Raw genomic sequence first — 21,881 nt, 5'->3', positions numbered from 1 at the left:
TAATGTAAAATGCGTGAATTGTGCTTAATATTTTCATTGAAAAAAACTTTTCAAAGCTTGTGGTATTACTATAAATAATGAATTGGCCAACAATTGTAGTTTTAAAAAGCATTTTTGCAACTTTTTTCTCATTAGTACCCTGTTAGGATATAATTTGCTGGCAATTTTTGGTATCACCTGATAGGCGCAATATTAATGCTTTGTAAATGTACGAGAAGCAGTTTTTAAATTGTTACAGTGAACTACAGGCCCCATTGGGCAATTTTCAGTTTAGGAGTGTTTTACAGTGACTCCCTTTATAAGTGTCTTTTATTCTTTTCCTACAGAAAGTAATTTTGAGATGTTTACAAATCTCCCTCCCCCAATTGCTGTATGTATGGAGTGAGTGATTAAAGTCATAGAGTACTTTTGATATAGTAAAAATGAGTCTCGTCTTTGTGATTCTTTGTGTGCGTGCATGTTTGGTTACATTAAAACTTCAGTTCCCTCGATTACTGCATGCTGGTTGGTTTACTATTGTTAGCAGTCTGTCAGAGTACATCAAATTTTACAGAAACACAACTGTTGGCTTACAGAAATTCTTGCCAATGTAATTGAGGTATGCACTGAATAAGATTGGGAAATATACTGCAACAAAATTGATAGCTTGATGGTAGTGCATTTTTACAAATAAGTGTCTGTGATCAAGATGTGTACAAAAGTAAAGTCAGTCCTGGAATTTGCTCAGGAAGAATAATTTTGCAAACAAAATGGCCATCAGTTTGCCATTTTGAATCTTAGCAACTTTTTCTGCGTATTTCTTGCACAATAAACCAATGCTCAACTAATTGCTTAGAATTTGATTTATGATCTCCTGTATTTCAAGATGGAAGCTGGCATTTTGATTGAAAAGTAGTTTTCTGTTAAAAAAATGTATTAAATTCTCAACTTCAAGCATAAATAGCTGTAGCTTTCGTTTTGATAAAAAAAAATAATGTAAATTTATTCCAGCCATAGCTGAAATATGGACACTGAAAGCAATGCATATGATCTATATGCCAGCCAGCATCGTACATTAAAGATGACCATAGGGTTGCGTCAAATAACCATAGTTTTGTCAAGCAAACCTCAAGAATTAATTGCAGTCATGACAATATACTGGGGCCCCTTGGCGAAATGTCAATTACGATGCCATCTTGAGAAGCTTGGCCTATCTGACTGCCTCTCACTGGTGACTTCAGGCGTCATTTCCCACAATAGTTTGGGTCGTGCGACATTATTTCTTTCGTCACCGTGTCAACAAATGGGTGACTATTCGAACCTTAGTACAAACATCAAATTTTGCCTGATATTAGCCTATTTTTAGATCAATTTGCCCATGCAGTTGTCAAACAAGACTTGGTCAACTTTAAACTAAGATTTTCAAAATCGTAGCTATTGTCACTTTAATATCCTGAGTTGAGTAAAACATTTGTATGATCTATCCAAAACATTTTGTTGGGAACTAATTTTATTTTTTTTGTATGAGGTATTGAATACCGATACATCAATTTAGTTCTCTGTGAGATGATTACTACTCTGGTGTCGGGTGTCAAATTTGTCATGTCACATGGGTGTGTTCCACTTGTCTGACAAAGCCTGAATGAATTAAAAAAACAAGCAGCCTCTTGGCTGAGATAGCTCTGCTGTTAAGTAATGCTCATGAAATAAGCAAATCTGAGGGAGGTTGACCTGAAGTACCTTGCGGTTTTCAACAAGAAGTCAAAAATATAACTTTTTTTACCAAAAATATTCTGTAAAATTAGAGAATTGAAGACATAATCACAAAATGAACAATTCTGCGAGAGGTCAATCTGTATGATATCAAAGCAATCAGATTTGCAGTTTTCAAGAAGTCGAAAAAGTAAAAGGTTGATGTGGCCGTCGACGACCAACAATCAGTAGTATGATTAGCTCTGCTCAACGAAGTAGAAAGCGAAGCTAACAACAATTTTTGGAATGCCCTTGAAATGCATCTGTGTATCTTCACAAACAGTGCCAGTTGTAGCTGACACAAAACCATGTACCAGCTCCATGAATGAAGTGAAGATCTTGGTGGTAGTAGTCGTAGTGGTCGTAGTAGCAAAACCAAGTACCAGCTCCATGAATGAAGTGCAGATCTTGGTGGTAGTAGCAAATATTCTGAATTCTGTGCTTTATGTTACATACAGAAATTATTTACTCTCCAATTAATATGTTTCAGCATGAAAAATTAGTCCATCGCCACTTTACCGTCACGATGGCCTCTTTACAGCACAGCACGTCTACATCGTTTTGCGGAGTCTCAAAGCAGACATAAGCTCTGGTGGTGTGAATGAATAAGTCACTCAGGTAAACATTTGAAACAAAAAACCTTGACACAGCAGAAAAGCACACGAGGAGTACAGCTTATGTTGAAATTGTTTTTAATTAAAAAAAATACACAATTGACATCAGTTAAAAATAGACTTGCAAAGGACATGGATGAAAACAATACCCGCCGATGAGGTCAATATTTCCCTCAACTTAATAAATTACGCTTTCAGCAAATGTCAATTACCAGCTTTCCATAGTCATACATGTTCTATTTTCTGTTCTTGTAGTGTGCCCTTTACAAAAATCAACTGAAGGATAACCCCCAACTGATAATGTCATCACTGACAAATAAAGGAATAAAAAAAGTATGATTATATTTATTGACCACTTGCACTGTGAAAATAAAAGACACACTATTAGGGATAAAATAAAATAAGCTTTATCCCATCAAAGTATTAAATCTGAAAAATAATGCATAAAACAAGTTCCTTTATTGATCCACGGTAATCATATTTTTACTGCAAGACATTTCCTGTTTACTTCCACCAAGGACAGAAATTGAACATTATATTTGCACATGTACACATGGATCAGGTCTCATACTTAGGTAGTATTTACCATGTCACCATACAATCTGAACCATAATACTCTACTTGAGAACTAGTCTAAGCTCAAACCCAGCTGTCAAATGCAGGCAAGTACTGTAATGCTGGGGATTCTTTTAAAGAGAGGTTTCATGGAGGTCAGTTATGTACATAACATACTGACAAAGATGGAAATAAGACAATAACTTGTAAACATTAATGCACTATCTCCAGACATGTGCACATATTGTCACATGATATATTTTGATGATTCTTTTTTAGAAACAAAGTTTGTTTGTTTTTTCACCCTAGAATCATTTTCCACCAATAACAAAACAATTGTTATCATCTTCATCTTCATTTTCACTTTCACTTTCATTCTCGCTTTCTGATTCAACCTTTTCTTCTGTGAATGAAGAAAAAAAAGATTTCTTGATACCGATATTAATAATTCTTGGTAATATTAAAATACACCACTTCTTTGACTATCAGCCATGGGTGAAGTTAGACAACAGAGCAGGGTATCCTGCATTCGATCAAGCACACAGTATTCCATTCACCAGGTCACATGATATGCAAATAGCAGATCATGAATTATAATATTATTAGTTTAGGAAGTTTTTTTTTTCGTGGTCACTCTCCATATATGTAAACACTACACTACTTCGCATTTCTTGGCTAACAAGTAACCAGACATGAACTGAAAGTGTGCAGATTAAATAGGCTGATTCAAAACTGTTATAATGACCCTCTAAACAAAAGATTTGTTATTGGTTCAGGGATATTTATTGATATTATTGTAAATCAATAATTATTTTTTCTTGCATATTATACTACATATTATGAGATTTAACTGAAAAGTGATAGTATGCAAAATATGCTAATTAAATAGATACCTAGACTGCACAGACTATTATAAACTAATACCAGTTATTTAAATTATTACACATTTACATAAGTATGTAAATTAGCTAATCAATATGCAAACAATATTAGACAGTCATTTGAGGAAATTGTTGCAAAGATATCCAACAAACACGCTGAAACCAATTAATTATGCAAAGTGTTTAATTAAAATTTCAGTCATGAAACTGCACAAGGAGTACAATGTACCAAATTTCAAACCTGCTGAAAGTAGTAAATTAGTATGCAAATTAGCTAACTAATATGCACAGATTTAGAAGCTATTTTTAGATACTGATCTATAAGTTTTAGTGAATTTGTGCAAACAGATGCATGAATTATTATGCAAATTACCTAATTAATATGCAGATTTATGCCAAAATCTAATCAGGTCTGGTGTTCATATAGTATCTCTGTTCCAAGTTTTATTTCAATCCAGTTAGTGAACTCTTGAAATATCAGTGGAAGTGACGCGAAAGGTCAGACCGAAGTTTCATATTTTTCTTACATTAGTGATTCTCGTGGACCCACAGACATACATAAAACAGGTCCAGGTAACAATAAAACAGAAAGTATAAAATTCAGTTGCAGGTCAAACTAAATAGCAGCGGAAATAAATCTGGTGGAAGTAAGTAATAAGCGTTCGCTCGACTCGGCAATGCTACACACATGTACAAAATCAAAACATCGTGTCAGTACTATTTCGAAACTGTTATATTAATTTTGCCGTGATTTAGTTGACTGGTACAGTATTTGCTCCGATGTATCATATTTTCCAAGGCTTTTAAATACATAATCGGCGAAATATAATAACATAAGACCAGCTTTACTGTAAACATGGCAATGTGAACTATCCTAGAAAAATCATTATCATCTACCATCCTATAACCAGGGTTAAATCACGTTTGTTACAATTATATAATAATAATAGAAAAAATCTAATTTTGAAACTTATCTTGCCATATTGTTCCAATAGTTTTGAAACATTTTATTATGTACCTTTGTCTGACTTCTTCTTTTTTTTCGCAAGAAATTTCTGTTTCTTCCTTAATCTGAAATGAAAATAAAAGTATTATAGTAGAATTTTTTAACTTTCATTGTCATCTCTCATATTGTAATATGCCAGTCTGACTGCAGTCACATGGAATGATATGCTACCCAGTTCAGGCAAATCACACCGACATTCCACTTATTTGAAAGTCCTGGTACGGGTTCAAAAAATGCAATTCAAAAACTCAATTACACAATCAGGACATCCTTGTCAATACAGATGCAGAAAACCCTGAGAAAACCACAACAACTTGTGTTATGTGAGCAACTGATTGAATTGTACCTACCGGTACAACATATAACATATTAAATTGGAATAGACAAATCAAAAGCAATTAGATTGACGGCAGGGTTGGTAGATATTGTCAGAAATGCAAATTCTGATCTCCAAATACTAGAACTAATGATATATTGTATGCATGGAAAAGTAGACGACATCCAAAACATCTTTTCAATACCCATATTGAAAAACAGAATAAATATAGTAGGAAGTAAAGAAGTGAAATAATGGTATCACCCACCAGGTGCACAACAGTTTGGGGGTTTCTGGGTAATTAAAAAAAAAGTCGAAAATAGCTTATTTTTTTGGCCAAAAATTACAAAAATATTCATAAACAAGACATGAATGTCACAGTCCCGTCATTTAATTATAAAATACTCATGTTAAAATAATACATGGAACATCTGCAAACAATTGAATTAATATGTACTCTATATGGGTAAAACTCATCATAAAGTGATTTCTCTTAATCTAGTATTGTACTGATAACTTCCATTGACCCGGGTCCAAAATCTCAAAGTACACAAGTGCAACCAAACAATGTCTCATACATGCTAAAGAAACTGCATTCATAAATCTGAGTAAACCTTTATGTATCTTTAATAACAACTTGACTTCTTTGTTAATTCAGGTCTTTGTATATTACCAGGACCTGGGTTTGTTTCAGTATCACCACTATAGTTTCCACTGAGATTCGTAATGGTATGACCCATTTATCCATGACCCAGGCAACTGAAGCTATATTTAGACGACATTTGTCAATGTGCCTGGCCAAGATTTATAAACAGTAACTGCAAAGTGTTTTCACTGATCTTCAACTTTGTGACCCAGTATTTCAGTGATGGCTCTTAATAATGGAATGCAATTTTTACAGTTTAAAGATATAATATACAGCAACATTTCTGACCATTTTTAAAAAAAATTTTGTTTTCATATAAAACCAAACAAAAACCAGACTGTGGTCCATTTCTGTCACTGATTCAGATCAAGGTCATGACGTCACTGAAAACCCTAGCATTTCCATCTAACCTACTTATTTATTCTGAGCATGCTCAGTTGTTCTCTCAGTGTTGTTGGGAGAAGTAATTTAAGATGAAAATCGTGAAAAAGACCCACTTAGGATAGTCAAAAAAAAATTATGTGCATATTCAACAGAGACTTGTTCATCAACCTGCCAAGTTTCATCGATATCTGCTGCAGAATTTCTGAGAAAATGTTAGAGGCGTCACAGACGGAAACTGGAAATAAAAAACTATACTGCGCCTGAAACAGGGACTAAAAATAAAGAATTGAAAATATCATTACTAAATGAACAAATCTGACAAAGGTCCACTAGTGGTACCTACAAAGTATTAAAGCAATTGGACTGGTAGTTTTCTTGAAAAAAAGATGATTTTTTAACATTGAAATGATTGACATTCAGGCATCTTGTATCTGATCGTCAAACAAGTACATTTAAACAAAATGGCCATCTATAACATGATGTATAATGAATACCGTATATAAAATTTGAACATTATCAGTCAAATCATGTCAGAGATATGGCTCAAGAACCGCATTTATTAAAACATTTTTCAGCCATTTGGAATCTGATTTGAAAAATAAAATGACATGCATCATTTGGCCATTTTGAATCAGAATTAGTACAACTAGTTGCATCAACATCTATTGTCAGTGGCGGGTCATATCGACTTAGAGATCACACACAGGGTCATTTATGAATACTGCTGTCTTATGCACACACTCAAGATTTTCTCATTGTTCTTCTTTACCTACCTATTGATATCATTGATTACCCATAATGCAACTGATTGGACATTTGTTTCTTTGGAACAAAAGTACATGACATACTGTAAAACATGTCATTATAGTAAGCATGTTAATTTGCCTAATTTAGCAAAATCTGTAATTTCGCTAATTCAAGATGTAGCTAATTTAACAGAAAGTATATTTTCATAATGTTAATTCATGCATTGAGTACAATTTGCTAAAATTATACGCAGCTATTTCAACATATTTTACAGTACTCCATTAATTTCACGTCAAATCTTTTTACCTCTTAGCTCTTTTCTTGGCAGTTTTATCCTCACACTGTGCTTTGTTTTCTTCTATTTTTTTGTGATAATCTTCATTTTCAGTTTGCTGCATGTGATAAGACATGAATATTGGTAATGACGTACCATAAATGCTCTACCAGTAGCACATGCATTGACGTAACAGAGGTGTGTTTATAGTCAAAATATCGTAAAAACTCATCTACTCACTTTCACCTACTAGAAAAATTCAACGACCTAATTATTTGGTGAGTTTTCGTAATTTATTGACCTCCAAAATTTCAACCTCACCCGAAATTGCTCACTTATTTTAACCCCAACAAATTGTTTAGAGACGCAACTTTCTATGTTGACGCAGGAATGTGTGTGTAATTTTGTTTGACTTTTAATTTGCGATACAACTGTATGTAACCCAACTTTTATATTTATTGAATCGTTTTTCAAAAAAATTTATTTAAAAGTGGTCGTAATTTTAGAGTTTTCACGGTAAGGCCAAAAAAAGCTTCTGTCTCTCATCATTTTGTGCATCGATTTGAAGCCTGAGACTCATATTTTTTCTTTTTATAATTTTGGTGCCAGTGACAAGTGTCATGGTAGAATGGAGAAATAATTGTTTCTGGTGTACGAGAATGTTTGATTGCTCTAAATCAACCTTTAACAAATTTATTGAAGACAAATTATTTAATAATTGTTAAACGATGAACAAAAGAAGATAATTGTTTTGGGTCCTGTATACAATAAATGCAAATTTTAGTTTAGGTATGCTTTTAATACCATATAAGTGTTTCACCAGACCTGGTTGATACAAAGAGAACATTTAAGAACGACAATCACCTTATAAATATTGTTATCTTGTGTTTTTAGTTGTTAAACTACTGAAACCGCATCAGAATTTGGGATATCAATTAATGTCATAAAATCTTATCACAATTTCAGAAAGAAATCAGACAAAGAAATCGAACATGATGTCAACGTGTAAACTAGTGAAGTATTACCCACATTTTTAGCTTGCGTTTCAATCCAGGTCTGTCTGGCATTTTCTCTTCTTCTTATTCCTCTATACACATGGAATTCACCACTACCTGCTCCAGCACTGGAACCTAACAAAAAATGTGTCTTTTTTACACTTATGCATGTATGGAGGATGCACAACACACACTCAAGCTAATTTAAGGTAGCAAGATAGTTTATTGGCAAGGGAAATGCGGACCTACAAATTGAAAGAAGGGCGTACGTGAAACCATCAAACCTATATATACTCAGGTAGAACCTGGTTTAAAGTTTCGATTAATATTATTTTTTTCAATATTGTGTTTGTTATATGGTCACATGACCTCCAAAATCAATAAGACTGGTAAGTTTGTAAAGTGGATAAAATTGAAAATGGAGGCACCACTATGATGACAGTGACTCAGAAAGTCACGTTATCGTTATCGTGGAAAGGAGGTCATGAAATTCTATTTTTTCCTTTGTTTAATTTATTTTTCCTGAACAAAAGATTCATATTTCCAACATTTTGCGATTTTATAAGTATGCAGTCTGTTTTTGCACAACAACAGTGAAAAAGTGCCACATGATTCAGTCAAAATTAAAATACGGAAACGAAGCTTACGTCTTATAGAACCCATGTGTCCAAACGTGAATTGCCTTATTTTAGTTTGTTTGAATTATTACGGTACTACTATTATTACTATAAAACCATTTATCTTCACTGGCATTTAATTTTACTATTTATTTTTGTATGTTTTGCTCACTTTCACTGCGTTTAACTTGGGGAACAATGAGTCCTTTGTTATTCTACATTTGAATTAAATTTAGCGAATTTTACTTATCTGCGAAAATAGCAAAATTAAAAACCAGTGAATATGAATAAATGTGCCTACAGTACTATGCAGTAATGTCTATGTAATTAATCTAGAAATATAGCATAACATTTGGTTACTGAATCAGAGCTGATGGATGGACCACATCTGAGTATTACTCTATCATAAAGAGGTTTATCGTGGTCTCAGTTTTCCATGTATGAATAGTATAATCTGTAATCCATATAGCAGGTCAGACATCACCTACGATCCATAATATTTGTTAAAATCTGCTCAAATGGTTAAAATCCCATATTAAGCAACTTAAACTTCTGGGGTTCAAAATAAGGTAGAAATAGGTCAATGAGTTTTAGTGTCGTTTCAGATTTTTGCATATAATTATTATTTTTTGTTGTTATTTATTATTTATTAGTACAGACAATTATTAAAATCATTTTGTACAGCACACTGTGGTTAGACACCATTTTATAAATCCCTAATTTCTCATTTTATTTTTTCTGCTTAAAGGCCCAATTCATAAGTGTTTATTGGAGGTGTGGCTATGCTAATGAGTCCTGTTAATCACTTGCATAGCCTATGTTTACAGAAATTCATAGTTTATTTACAAGCTGATAGCACTAATACCCATAAGCATCAAAGTATATAACGGGACAGTCTGACTTGCTTCCATAGAGCACAGACCTGACCTGCATAGGCATTCTGTAATGACAAGCTAATATGAAACGTGTTACAAAGTGATGTGGCATTGACCATTTCTTTGAATTACGTTTATTTCAACAACAGCGTTCATCTGAGATGCAGAATGACGTATCATATTCTATTGCCACTCTCGTATTGTTGAACTACGATGCCACAGCGATGACCAAGATGCATGTATGTTTAGGATGCTGTCATGCTCGCTACGGTCAACAATAAAAAAAAAATATTCACTGCATGGCGTTCACACTATAACCCGCATAAATGCTGCTACTGGAATGTGGCAATAGTAAAGATAATAAATTTGAGATGATGCATCACTGCGTGCAAAAACCTGATGACCGACCACAGTCACTTGTATCACAAAATAAAACTGCTATATGCCGACTAGGGTACATTTCCTAATGTGCATGAGGCAGGTTAGACGAGGAAAGTTGGGACTTGTATTATCCGAAACACGCTCTTTATCACCAAGTAACAGTAACAGTAAACAATACTAAACACAGTATTCATTTCATTAAAACACACTAGGGATATTTCTGGTTCGTACTCTTAATGGCGACTTTTTAAACTTGCGAACGCGATTTTCATTGTCCTCGTTGAATCCGCTATGTGATAATGAGAAAAGCACTAGGAACTGTGTAAATGTTTTTGGAGATTAGACTCCAACCTGTTTCAGCGACCCAACATCACGTGACATTGATTGACTTTCAAGGAAACAATCCCTATTGTTTTGAAGCGTATTTATAGTATATCTTGGCCTTTAAATCTTATAACATACAGTAAACAGGTCATTGTAAAAGACATGTTCTCATCAATAATTTAAGTGCCTCGCCATTTTGGAATCATATCACTATGATTGAAAGTTTGACCTAGAAAAACAGTGGAACTGAGTGAAAAAACAATATGGCCAACAGACAGCCATTTCAAAAAAATAGTAAGTTTGACTGAAATTGGTTCAGTCATCGCTTGGAACTTGCTGCAGACAAATTCCAGCATTGGGATCAAGCTATTATACATTCAAAATGGCCACCAGTCGCCCATTTTATGTTGAATCGAAAACAAAAATGACAGGAATAAGTATGATATCATGAATTGTATTTGAACTCACAGACAAATGAACATTGAATCAATAATTTTTAGATTTTGGAAAAGGAACTAAAAGTGATTGGCTGCTAAAATTCAGGTACGGCTGGTTCATCAGAAGCGAATATAAACTGTACAATAAAAGCAGCTATGTGATAGGTTGATTTATAAACAGTTTAGAAATACTTTTTAATTCTGGATTAAAAATGTACAGGTAAGATAAATACCAGGCATCATTTGACAGTCAGTGACAGCGATAGAGGTTAGTCCTATACTTTTGATAATTACTTCTTGTTACCAAAAAATGTAAAAAACTTCTTTTATGTGTTAAGGCAAACAACACTTTGTCAAATCATATGGTGCAATTCAGCTATAATCTGCATTTGCTGAAAATAGTACTCATCCAGGGAAAAGCTAGTTATTTATAAAAAGTGGAACATGATCTAAATAATGTGACTACCGGGGTACTCATTTTTTAATAAATTAGTTATTTAATTTATTTTATGATATTACATATATTTGGGGGTCAAAGACAGCGTTTCTTATAATTGATTACCAGACAGGTACCAGGTGACTTTCAACTTTAACCCTTCTCAGGGTTAGAGTTCAACCTTTTCAATGCCAGATATTCTCCCCCAAATTTTTCTGCATTTTTTTAGTATAATCTTCTAAATTTCGAGAAATGAACCCAAATTTTGGAGCTAACAGACAAAATTTGAGTCAATTTTCAGTTTTTAAAAAAATTTGGCTATTTTTCTTCGGAAGGAAAGTGCAGACTATAAACAGGACTATTTTGTGATGAAAAGATTGAACTGGTGGTACAAAGACTAAAGCATCAGCTACCGTAGAGTTTGCAAATGTTACCACATTACCAATATGCTGATGACAAGCATGTTTTCCCACCCTTGTTTTTGTTCCGTTGTACATACCGGGGGAGGGGGGTATTATTTTTTTTAATTATGTTTCTGTACTACTTTGTCAGGGGCTCAATCTCTCAAGTAACATTCTGCAGACACACAAAATGCGTGATTCAAATTTCCCATATCAATTGATTAGTAAGTCCTTTGTTTCACAATCTTTGTATCAATCATTGAAGGTCGAGTGCGTTTGAGTTGAACTACATCCAGTAATATTATTTACCAAAAGTTTTTAAGAATTTTAATTGAATCATACCATAAGTTATCACACCATCAAGTTTAATTTTTCTCCAGCATGACTGGAACGTTGTGCAACTTGGGCGTACAAGCTGACACCATGAAATATTCCATGAAAATGTCAGTTATGGAACTATATTCCATTCATTTCAGAGCAAATTTTAATCAATTCTAGGAAAAATGCGTAAAATATTTTTTTTTTTGAAAGGAAATTAGTTTGCATGACTATTATTCACTATTATTATTGACTATTATTATTATTATTATTGAGGACGGCAGCAGCAATAACATTTTATGATTAACGCTTCCAGGAAAATCAGTCAGACTTCCTTGTTATTTCTTACCCATGACATGTCTGACAAACTCAGGAGCATCTTTCGGTTTCCAGTCCTTAGGTTTATCAGGAATCCTCACCAGTTTATCCTGAAAAGCCAACTGCAAAACAAGATAATAATGTTGAAATGGATAGTATTAGACAATTAGATTTTAATGAATGGTTTCAAATAAAATTGGCGAATTAATGTTATTGCTTTCACAGTATTCACCACAATACATACGTTGACCAGTGTTAAATTGAACAACTGTTAACAAAAGAGTTTTTTGTATTAATGACAAACGAACACAATTGAAAACAGGAAGTGATATTTCATACTAGTAAATCATACTATATCCCTCTCACAATCTGACCTATACTAGGGTCAAGAAATATCAACACAATAGCATTGTACAGAGAAGCTTGAGAAGGAAGTGAAATATGGAGGCTGCAAAACAGTTGTCTGAACGACCTCCACCAGAGACTATAAAAGACCAGAAGAAACCAATTCCAGACAAGTCAGACAACTTAAAGCAGGACAATAACATCAATATGGAAAATACTGAAAAACAAGGCATGCAAATTAAAACTGATCAGGTTGGTAAATTTGGATTTTTGCAAAATTACAAATGTTCATGTCTTGTGTTTCAGCACTTAAAGTGCCTGTGAAATGGCTGCTATTTTCACGCCTAAAATTATCAATTGATACAGAAATATTATTAATTTTTATGTTTCTAAGCATGAATTATTTTTTTTAAGTGAAAAAATGTGTTTTAAACTCAGTCTACGGCAACTTTATTTTTGTGTATTTTAAAATGAGGCTCCTCATTAGCTTCTCATTTGCATACATAAATTCCCCTTGTGACGTCAGAAGGAGAAGTCGCATGGCAGCTTGCATTGCCGATACGTGTAAATAAGGCAAATTTCTTGTGCAGTTTTCTCATCTTTGACTATATTGTCACTTATGTACTTGTTCATCAAGGAAGAATGGACCATAATGAACACATAGTATCAATTTTTGTTGCATGGGGTTGAGTTAGATGCGAAATATGTCCGTTCTGGTGTAGCTGGTCACCGTGATCATCACCGACACCAGCGCACGTTTGTACACGGTTGCTGGACAAAATAGAATTTGACGTCAGAATTATCTCGTTATTTAGCAGGTTACTAGGTACGTCACTACACTGTTTTATTTCATCGATCGTCTGAGTAAAATTTTCAAAATTAAAATAAAAGAGAACATATTTTAACATTCTAAACATTAGACTACAGTGATCACTATAAAATAATTAAAAAAACGACAAATCACAGTTACTAAATAAATGACAGCCGCGTGGAAATAAATTGACATTTTGTTGAAATAGGTGAACGCGTCGAGTCATGGAGAGGGCAAGTGCGTTAAAAGCGGCGTTTAATCGGATAACAAAAATAATCGAGATCGACACACATACAGATAAATTCAGAGTGGATTCGAGTTAGCGTGATCCATGGCGTGATTGTCATAATTATAACATCGTATTAAAACTTTATTTGGTGGAAACACATTGACCAAGCCCGGATTCTTATTTCATAAATTATTACGCAGATCAAGCTGCAAGCATGGAGGTAAAAAAGGACAGAGGTGTGAATTTGACATTCAACACCAATCACCAAACAATTCAGAAACTTTTAGCCTTCGAAAATGAAAACAGTTAGCAGTGTGTAAGGGCTGTGTAATTTCCTGTTTGTCCGACACTTCATTTTCATGTTACTGTCAAAATTATTGCTACCTTTTACTTAACAAGGGTCTCTATAAAACGATAATCAGGATCGCAAAAAAAGTCAACTGATTTGAAACACTTGCCGGACGTCCTCCTCTCTTCTGAAATCCGCCTCGGTGATCATGGGCTGGTCCGGAATCTATTTCTTTCAAAAGTGTTGTGCCAGGTTTACGTTGTTGGCGTTTTGTTTTAAACCTAGTCATTTTTTTTCACGGACGAGGACAGTTTTTCCCCCCCAAAAAAGAATCTAAGGTTAAGTGATGTCGCACCTTCGAATCGATTAGAAACGTGTAAATACATACACTATGACTATACGTTTCACTGCAACTGCCCACAACACAACATCTAAAAACTCTCTCTCAAAAAAAAAAAAAAAAAAAAAAAAAATTGACAAAAAAAAAAAGAAAAAACGCCGACCAAAAAATGTATATCGTTTAAAAGTATACTGAACGACCAGTGTTATTACGACTCAGGGGTATGACTTCCTCTCACATTTTGTCATTTGGTGGCACACTTTCGGCAATAGGTGGGCGTGGCTACAAACACGAGAAATATCCCAAATTTACTTGGATACGAGTAATTATTTTCATCAAAAAAATCAATAACTGCCCATTTCAGTGGGACACAGATCTAAAATGGGCAACGTGAGGGTGGGCATTGCACAGGCACTTTAATTAAAGTGACATGTGAATGACGTAGTGGCTTACATAGTGCTTAATTAACCTTTTCACCACCAGTTTGCTCATTTCATCACAAATTCACAAAATAGTTCTGATTATAGTCTGCACTCTCCTTTAGAAAATTGGGCATAAAAACCTTCAAAAGATTTGCGTAAAAACTCAAATTTTGCCTTAGCTCCAAAATTAGGGTCAGAAATATTGAAGAATACAAGAAAAAAGTGCAGACAAATTTGGGCAAAGAGGTCTAGTGGTGAAACAGTTAATTCTGCCAAATCAATGTGTAAATACAGGGGGGGGGGGGGTGGTAGGATAATATTAATCAATGGTGGGTAATCTCAAGGAAATATCATCATTTCAAAAAACATGTCAAAAGTAAATTAAACATCAGGAAAACATATTCATTTTGCATAATATAATGAGCATGTTCCAGTACTATATTTCACTCTGAACTCAACTGTCATTTCTCAGAATTACGCAAAGTGGCTATACGTAAACAATTATGTAATGATTCAAGGATTGAAAGTACATGTGCATGTTTGCAAACCAGTCGCCTAAACCTAATACAGCATGTTTGGAAAGGAAGGGCAGACTGTAATTGGATTTATACTGCACTAGGAATCAAACCCAGACCCTCCATGGTATGAGGCTAACACTAACCACTGTACCATCACCCAGACAACAGCCATATAGAACTACGGATTCAGAACAAGCAGTCATATTACAACATCAGCTACTTTGTACAAACATGTTTTCAGCAACTAAGTCAAAACATTTAATTTTTCAAAAGATCTACTATGTGAATAGTATACACAAGTGTAGAATTGTAATAATTGTTATATTGTCAGTCAATAATTTGCACACCAGATGTACAAATTTCACATAAACAATATACGTAACCAAACTTTACAGAAAATATAGTTCTCGTAATCCGTCATATCGTGGGCAGCTATTTTACCTGGACATCCCAGTATCCGAGTTACCTCGGGCATGCGCATTCGCATTTTTTCTGAGTTGGAACGTTTATGCGAGAGCGAGATTGTGACGGGATCTTGGTATCATGTCACCGTAGTTACAAACCCCAAGTAATGTACCTCTGACGCAACCAAACTTTACACAGCTTTGAGCGTATATATATCAGCATATATCACTTCTATAAATGAAAATAAACATTTTGTTGTGTCCACATCAACAGAGATACGTTTTTGCTCATTTTCTTATGCGACATCCTTTTAGTTGCCATAGTAACATTCAAATATGCCAGAATATGTTGGAAAGTGTTAGTCAAATTATAATATGACATTTTTTTTAACAATTTGAATAAATATTTTGCAGGTTATATGTATACAAACATTTTTCTTAATTATTAAATATTGTTTAATATGGCTGCCTTTAATCGATGTGAACTATACCTGCTGCCTAGCATAGTACAAGCAGTAATATGCTGGGAACCGTAGACAATAACAACTTATGTAAACACAATTGTTTTTCGAACATTTAGCATTTTCACTTAGAAAAACAATTTCATATGCTTTAAATATTTGTTTCTTCTTAGTATAGCATGCATTATTTTCCCATGAATGTATGCTACAGTAACTGTATTCTCTTATATTATTATTATTATTATTATAAATACATTTGTACAAATTAAACAAGACATTCAACTTTTCTCTGTAATGTACAAATATATGCCGAATAATTTTTATTCTAAATTTTGTAATTGATTCTATCATATTATAATCAATTTCTAAAGTAGGACACAAATTCAATAAAGTTTATTATTTTTGTTAGTTAATAATTAACAAGTCATTGAAAACGACACAGTTCCCATTAAATTTTTGAAAGTTTTCTTTGTGCTCGTCATATTAAAGCGAAGGGGTTGTCGCGAGCGTGTCCTTGAAACTTGAGTTCCAAGTGGCGTATACAACAGATTGTTTATTTACATCAAAACACATGTTCCGTGTAGTAATATGGCCAAAAATAAAAACAGCCGTTTTTCAACCATCTTTGATCTGATTATGAAACACACTGATATGTATGATGTATGTGACAAATACGAATGAAAATGGTACATAAATTGTGGAAATATAGTAGTAAGGCCAAAAAGTCAGATGGCTGTCAATCAGCCATCCTTGACCAGATTTTGAAACAAATTGTCATGCACATGCATCCTAACATGTATAAGGACATGTATGTGCCAAATTTGAATGAAAACTGACAGAGCATGTCCAAGATACCGCACATAAAAAAAACAAGATGCCTGCCAGTCGACCATCTTTGATCCAATTGCAAAATAAATCGTCATGGACATGTATCCTAACATGTATAATCTATGTACATAGTTTGAATGACAACTGACAAATGTCCAAAATACAAGATGGCTGCCAGTCAGCCATTTTGAATCGAATCGCTAAACCACTGCATGTGCATATGTCCCACATAAGGTACTAGGCACATGCAAAAAATGAATGTATCCTAACATGTATGATCTATGTACTAAATTTGAATGAAAACTAACAAAGCATGTCCAAAATACGACATTTTCAAAAAACAAGATGGCTGCCAGTCAGCCATTTTGAATCAAATCGCGAAACCACTACATGTGCATATGTCCCACATACGATACTAGGCACATGCAAAAAATGAATGTATCTAACATGTATGATCTATGTACTAAATTTGAATGAAAACCAACAAAGCATGTCCAAAATACAACATTTTCAAAAAACAAGATGGCTGCCAGTCGACCATCTTTGATCCAATTGTGAAATAAATCATCATGGACATGTATCCTAACATGTATAATCTATGTACCAAGTTTGAATGAAAACTGACAAAGCATGTCCAAAATACAACATTTTCAAAAAACAAGATGGCTGCCAGTCGGCCATTTTGAATCGAATCACTAAACCACTGCATGTGCATATGTCCCACATAAGGTATTAGGCACATGCAAAGAATAAACGGAATCGGTCCAAGGGATTCTGAGATATGACTCTTGACAGACTGACACACGGATGGACGAAAACACGGACGATCGAACGGACAGACTCAGGAACTCACTAACGGTCTGGACATGTATGCTAACATGCATGATCTATGTACTAAATTTGAATGAAAACTAACAAAGCATGTCCAAAATACGACATTTTCAAAAAACAAGAAGGCTGCCAGTCGGCCATCTTTGATCCAATTGTGAAATAAATCATCATGGACATGTATCCTAACATGTATAATCTATGTACCAAGTTTGAATGAAAACTGACAAAGCATGTCCAAAATACAACATTTTCAAAAAACAAGATGGCTGCCAGTCGGCCATTTTGAATCGAATCGCTAAACCATTGCATGTGCATATGTCCCACATAAAGTACTAAAATGAACATGCATGCAAAGAATGAACGGGATTGGTCCAAGGGATTCTGAGATATGGCTCCGAACAGACACACGGACGGAGAATTATAATTCTGTTTTCGGACTTTGTCCGAACGGGGACTAATAACCAGATTACTACAACTGAAGCAAGTTTTTCTGGTCACTGTGCACACCACGAAAAGTGTGGGGCATTTTCCCACTGCACAATCACTGATTTTTTAATGTTTATGGTTATTTTAAAATTGATATTTCATAAACAAATTTAATTTGTCATTCATATTTTTAGCATTTTCCTAACTATTTTTAGAGTGATATATTCCTGGTTTAATCTGATAAAAATAGAATTCCTATTTTTTTAAATATGTATATACTAGTAATTATTATATATATTTTAGTTTATTCTTTTTTTATTTTTATTTTCTCACAATTACCAAACTTAGAAAAAAACTACCAGTAAATAAATAAACTGAAAAAAAGGATATTATTTCATTTTCCAAACAAACAAACAAAAAACAAAAAAGACTTAAAGAAAAGGGCATTTGAAAAATACATCAAAAATAGAAAATTTTGTGTGCTTTGCATTTGAATTTGTGTTTAACTATATTTGTTCTATTAGTAGTGCATATGCTTACATGAATGACAGAGGTATTTCTACGGTCAAAGTCCCTATTATAATGATCTAGACTAGATGCCGTCTTTTATCATGAGACTAATTAATGAATAATAGACTAGTGAATTAGTCTGGAGGGCTGTGGTGGGCCTTACATATGGGTCAGTCTGCGCATGCAAGTTCCCATGGTAATGTACAGAAGTCATGGAGACAACCAATCAGTAATGACATCAAATTCTGTGCCATCTTTGTATTTACGTCTTTGTATTTACAAAGCGATTCATCTTAAACCTTGAGTGCACTGTGAAGGGCATTCTGAATTACTGGATTCCGGACTAATAATGATCGATTATGCAATTATTCGGTTCCATGCATTCCTACTAAAGATTCACTTCTAATGGAGCAAATAGAGTATATAACAAAGTAATTCTTGGAGAGGAGATTTTTACAGTGCAATTTTTTTTTCTTCACTTAGGTTTGAGCTAGACTTTTATTTTCAGATGTTTGTGCGAGAAATGTTCTTTGCGTGAAATTTCTTTTGTGTATACATATTTTTTCTGTCACTGTTCTGTAGAACCACCTCAGTGTACTAATGGCCAACTTTGAATGAACCCACAGTATTGTACTATTTTTAGTCCTGAAGTTCAAGACTGTTTAGAGAATCATAACCCAGTCAGCCCTTATATATGTTCTCTTCCAATAAAGGATTTTGATATGCAAATCGAACAATTTTAAAAATTCCCTACTGGAACATCTCCTGTATAAATAGTCCTGTACTCTACAAAGTTTAACAATGGTATTTGCCCAGAATAGACTTCCTGTTCAGCAGGTCTTTGATTGTAGCTATGGTTACGACACTGTACAAAAATAAGTACACTCATAAATTCAACAACATTCACTTTTTGAGGAGAGTGGGAATAGCCAGTTACATCACTCATAAAAATTGATGATTCGATTGCTGGTCGTTTGCGATTCTGAAGTTATATGTGTAAAATCATATCACTGTTGTGGACGGCGGTGACTGACAGATATTTTTGGTTTTATGGCTCTTGGCATAGGCAACTGACTTTAGCTTTCGCTTTTTACTATTCTGAAGTTTTCTTGGTCGCATTTTGTATATACCTGACGGACACTGACAGTAGGTACATAAACGGGCTGGGACTTGGTCATGATAGGTCTCTGAATGACAAGTAGGCCCAAAGATACAGCAGAATTACATTATCATTACAGCAGAATTCACGGAATTCACATTGCAATATCATACTTCCAAACAATCCGATATTTATGCTAAAGAACAACTTATAAAAGTACTGGCTACAATATACTACAAAGTGGGAATAATGTACCTATTTACCGGTAACCACTGTTAATTTTTGTAGAAAAGTCTGAGAAAACAAAACAAATTACTGACAACACAAATCGACGAAACAAAAAATAATTGCCGAAGACACTACACTGTGTACCGGTAGTCAAATCAGTGAACATGATTCACATTTATTAGGATTTCCACATGAAGTTACACAGATCGACAAGGACAAATAAAGGTTATATAATAAATATAATAGTATTTTTGTGAGTGTACATGTATGTATTAAAACATTTACAACCATTAAAATTATCAAAACTTCAAATGCAATTACAGTACACATGCAATGTAAACAAAGTTATCAAGAGTGATTTTGGATTTGTTAAAAAAAATAGCCGAAATGCTGTGATATAATAATATTTTCGGAAATATTACTGACCGCGAAAGTTGCCCATCTTGTTATAACAGTATATATTTTTATATATGCTTTGATCTGTTACCCCCCTCAATTGCTTCTAGGTGTTCCTCTACGGTAAGAACGTGAAAGCTGTGTGTGTAGAGGTGGAAAGGAGATGACAATTCTATAAGTACAGAAACCTGTATTACATATATTTTACAGCAAATCTCAGAAGTATTGGGGCAGCCAATTTGCAAACTCGCTAGCGAATTGGCTAACGCTTCAGTTTTGACTAAACGATTGGCTTTTGAATTTTACTGGCGCCCTCTTGTCATACCCATTCTGGGTGAATCTATATAACAGGAGGGGACGGTTGTCATACTTTAGTAGCTAATCAGCGTCGGTCTTAGAGTTGGATATCTATTTTGCTTTCAAATATATCAGGAAAAGTGTTCTATGTTCTTCATATGTAATGAGGTGTTCATATACAATGCAAAACTGACGAATTTATTAAGTTTCAAGCAGTGTTCAAGGTGATTACCCCCATATAGTAAATATCGGTGGGTTAATCGTATTTATCATATATTGCCAGCTGACTGAGGTCATTCTCAGGCTGAACATGGAAACTACTAATACATTATCATGCCTCACGTAACAAAGCAAATTCGTTCAGGGGAATCCATAAATGTACCAGGCTACGTAAAAACATTCTATGTCCCCTAATGCAATATAGACTCGCCCAGAGTGGATGTCGGTGCCAGCGAGATTTGAAACCCAAAACACAAGCAGTTAGCCAATTCGCTACCAAGTTTGCAAATAGGCTGCCCCAATACTTCTGAGACTTGCTGTAAAAGTAAAAATAACGTATTATTATCAAGTTTATTTTGGTTAATGTCGGGGTTAATGTATTGCCATATTTCAACAAAAAAAGACTGGTGCTTTTTTTTAGTGAGCTGGGTTCCTCAAAATAAAAATAGATCGTTGTAAAATGGGGGGAGTCAGTATGAAATTTGAAAGTGTCATTTGAAAATGTGTCTATATAAGCATTCACATTCACACGGCTGATGCAGGAAAACATGACGTATTATTAAACTAACATTCACATTCGTACAGCTCAATCAGTATCAATAAAATATATCAGAATCACTACACTCACAGGATTGTTCATCAGTTTTTCTAGTTTTAATCGCTGTTCGTCTGAAGCATTTCTCGGAATGTATACATTCTTCTTTTCCGCTTTCAGCTTAGTGTTCTTGTCTTCTTTCTCTTCGTCCGCCATTTTTACAACGAAGTGCGTCCTCTCGAGGCTGATACGTGTTTTACTTTCGAAATAACTCATCGTAATTGAAAAAAAAAATGATTCTCAGCTTTGTAATGAAAGAAAAAGTTGTGTATACACAAAATTAATTTATGTTTAATAGTAAATATTGGTTTTAAATGAGTTTACTGTGAATCGCCGTTTTTGGTGTTCACTGTGTGCTTTTTCCGCCTTGAGAGGTC

The 21,881-nt window shown here is 34.1% G+C and overlaps 2 protein-coding genes across 2 annotated transcripts in view; one reads left to right on the top strand and one right to left on the bottom strand.

Annotated features, from left to right (window-relative positions):
* Window positions 1-2,406: 2,406 nt before the first annotated feature.
* Window positions 2,407-21,701, bottom strand: LOC100367516 (PRKR-interacting protein 1 homolog). The gene is made up of 6 exons (XM_002734178.4): window positions 21,538-21,701; window positions 12,288-12,378; window positions 8,184-8,284; window positions 7,187-7,272; window positions 4,800-4,852; window positions 2,407-3,303 (listed from the first exon to the last, which is right to left on the bottom strand). Exons 1-6 carry the CDS (start codon window positions 21,658-21,660, stop codon window positions 3,212-3,214), a joined length of 546 nt encoding a protein of 181 aa, XP_002734224.1. The 5' UTR covers window positions 21,661-21,701; the 3' UTR covers window positions 2,407-3,211.
* The window catches only part of LOC100367669 (uncharacterized), a 35,121-nt gene continuing 25,887 nt past the window's right edge, over window positions 12,648-21,881 (top strand). The window contains exon 1 of the mRNA XM_002734179.4: window positions 12,648-12,853. Coding sequence (XP_002734225.3) covers window positions 12,698-12,853 — 156 coding nt within the window. The 5' untranslated portion in view covers window positions 12,648-12,697. The remainder of the gene's footprint in view (window positions 12,854-21,881) is intronic.

The sequence above is a fragment of the Saccoglossus kowalevskii genome, chromosome 16 (genome assembly GCF_978046115.1).
Source record: "Saccoglossus kowalevskii chromosome 16, keSacKowa6.1, whole genome shotgun sequence".
Classification (NCBI taxonomy): domain Eukaryota; kingdom Metazoa; phylum Hemichordata; class Enteropneusta; family Harrimaniidae; genus Saccoglossus; species Saccoglossus kowalevskii.
The sequence above is the reverse complement of the archived record's forward strand: the minus strand, read 5'-3'. Positions and strand labels throughout refer to the sequence as shown.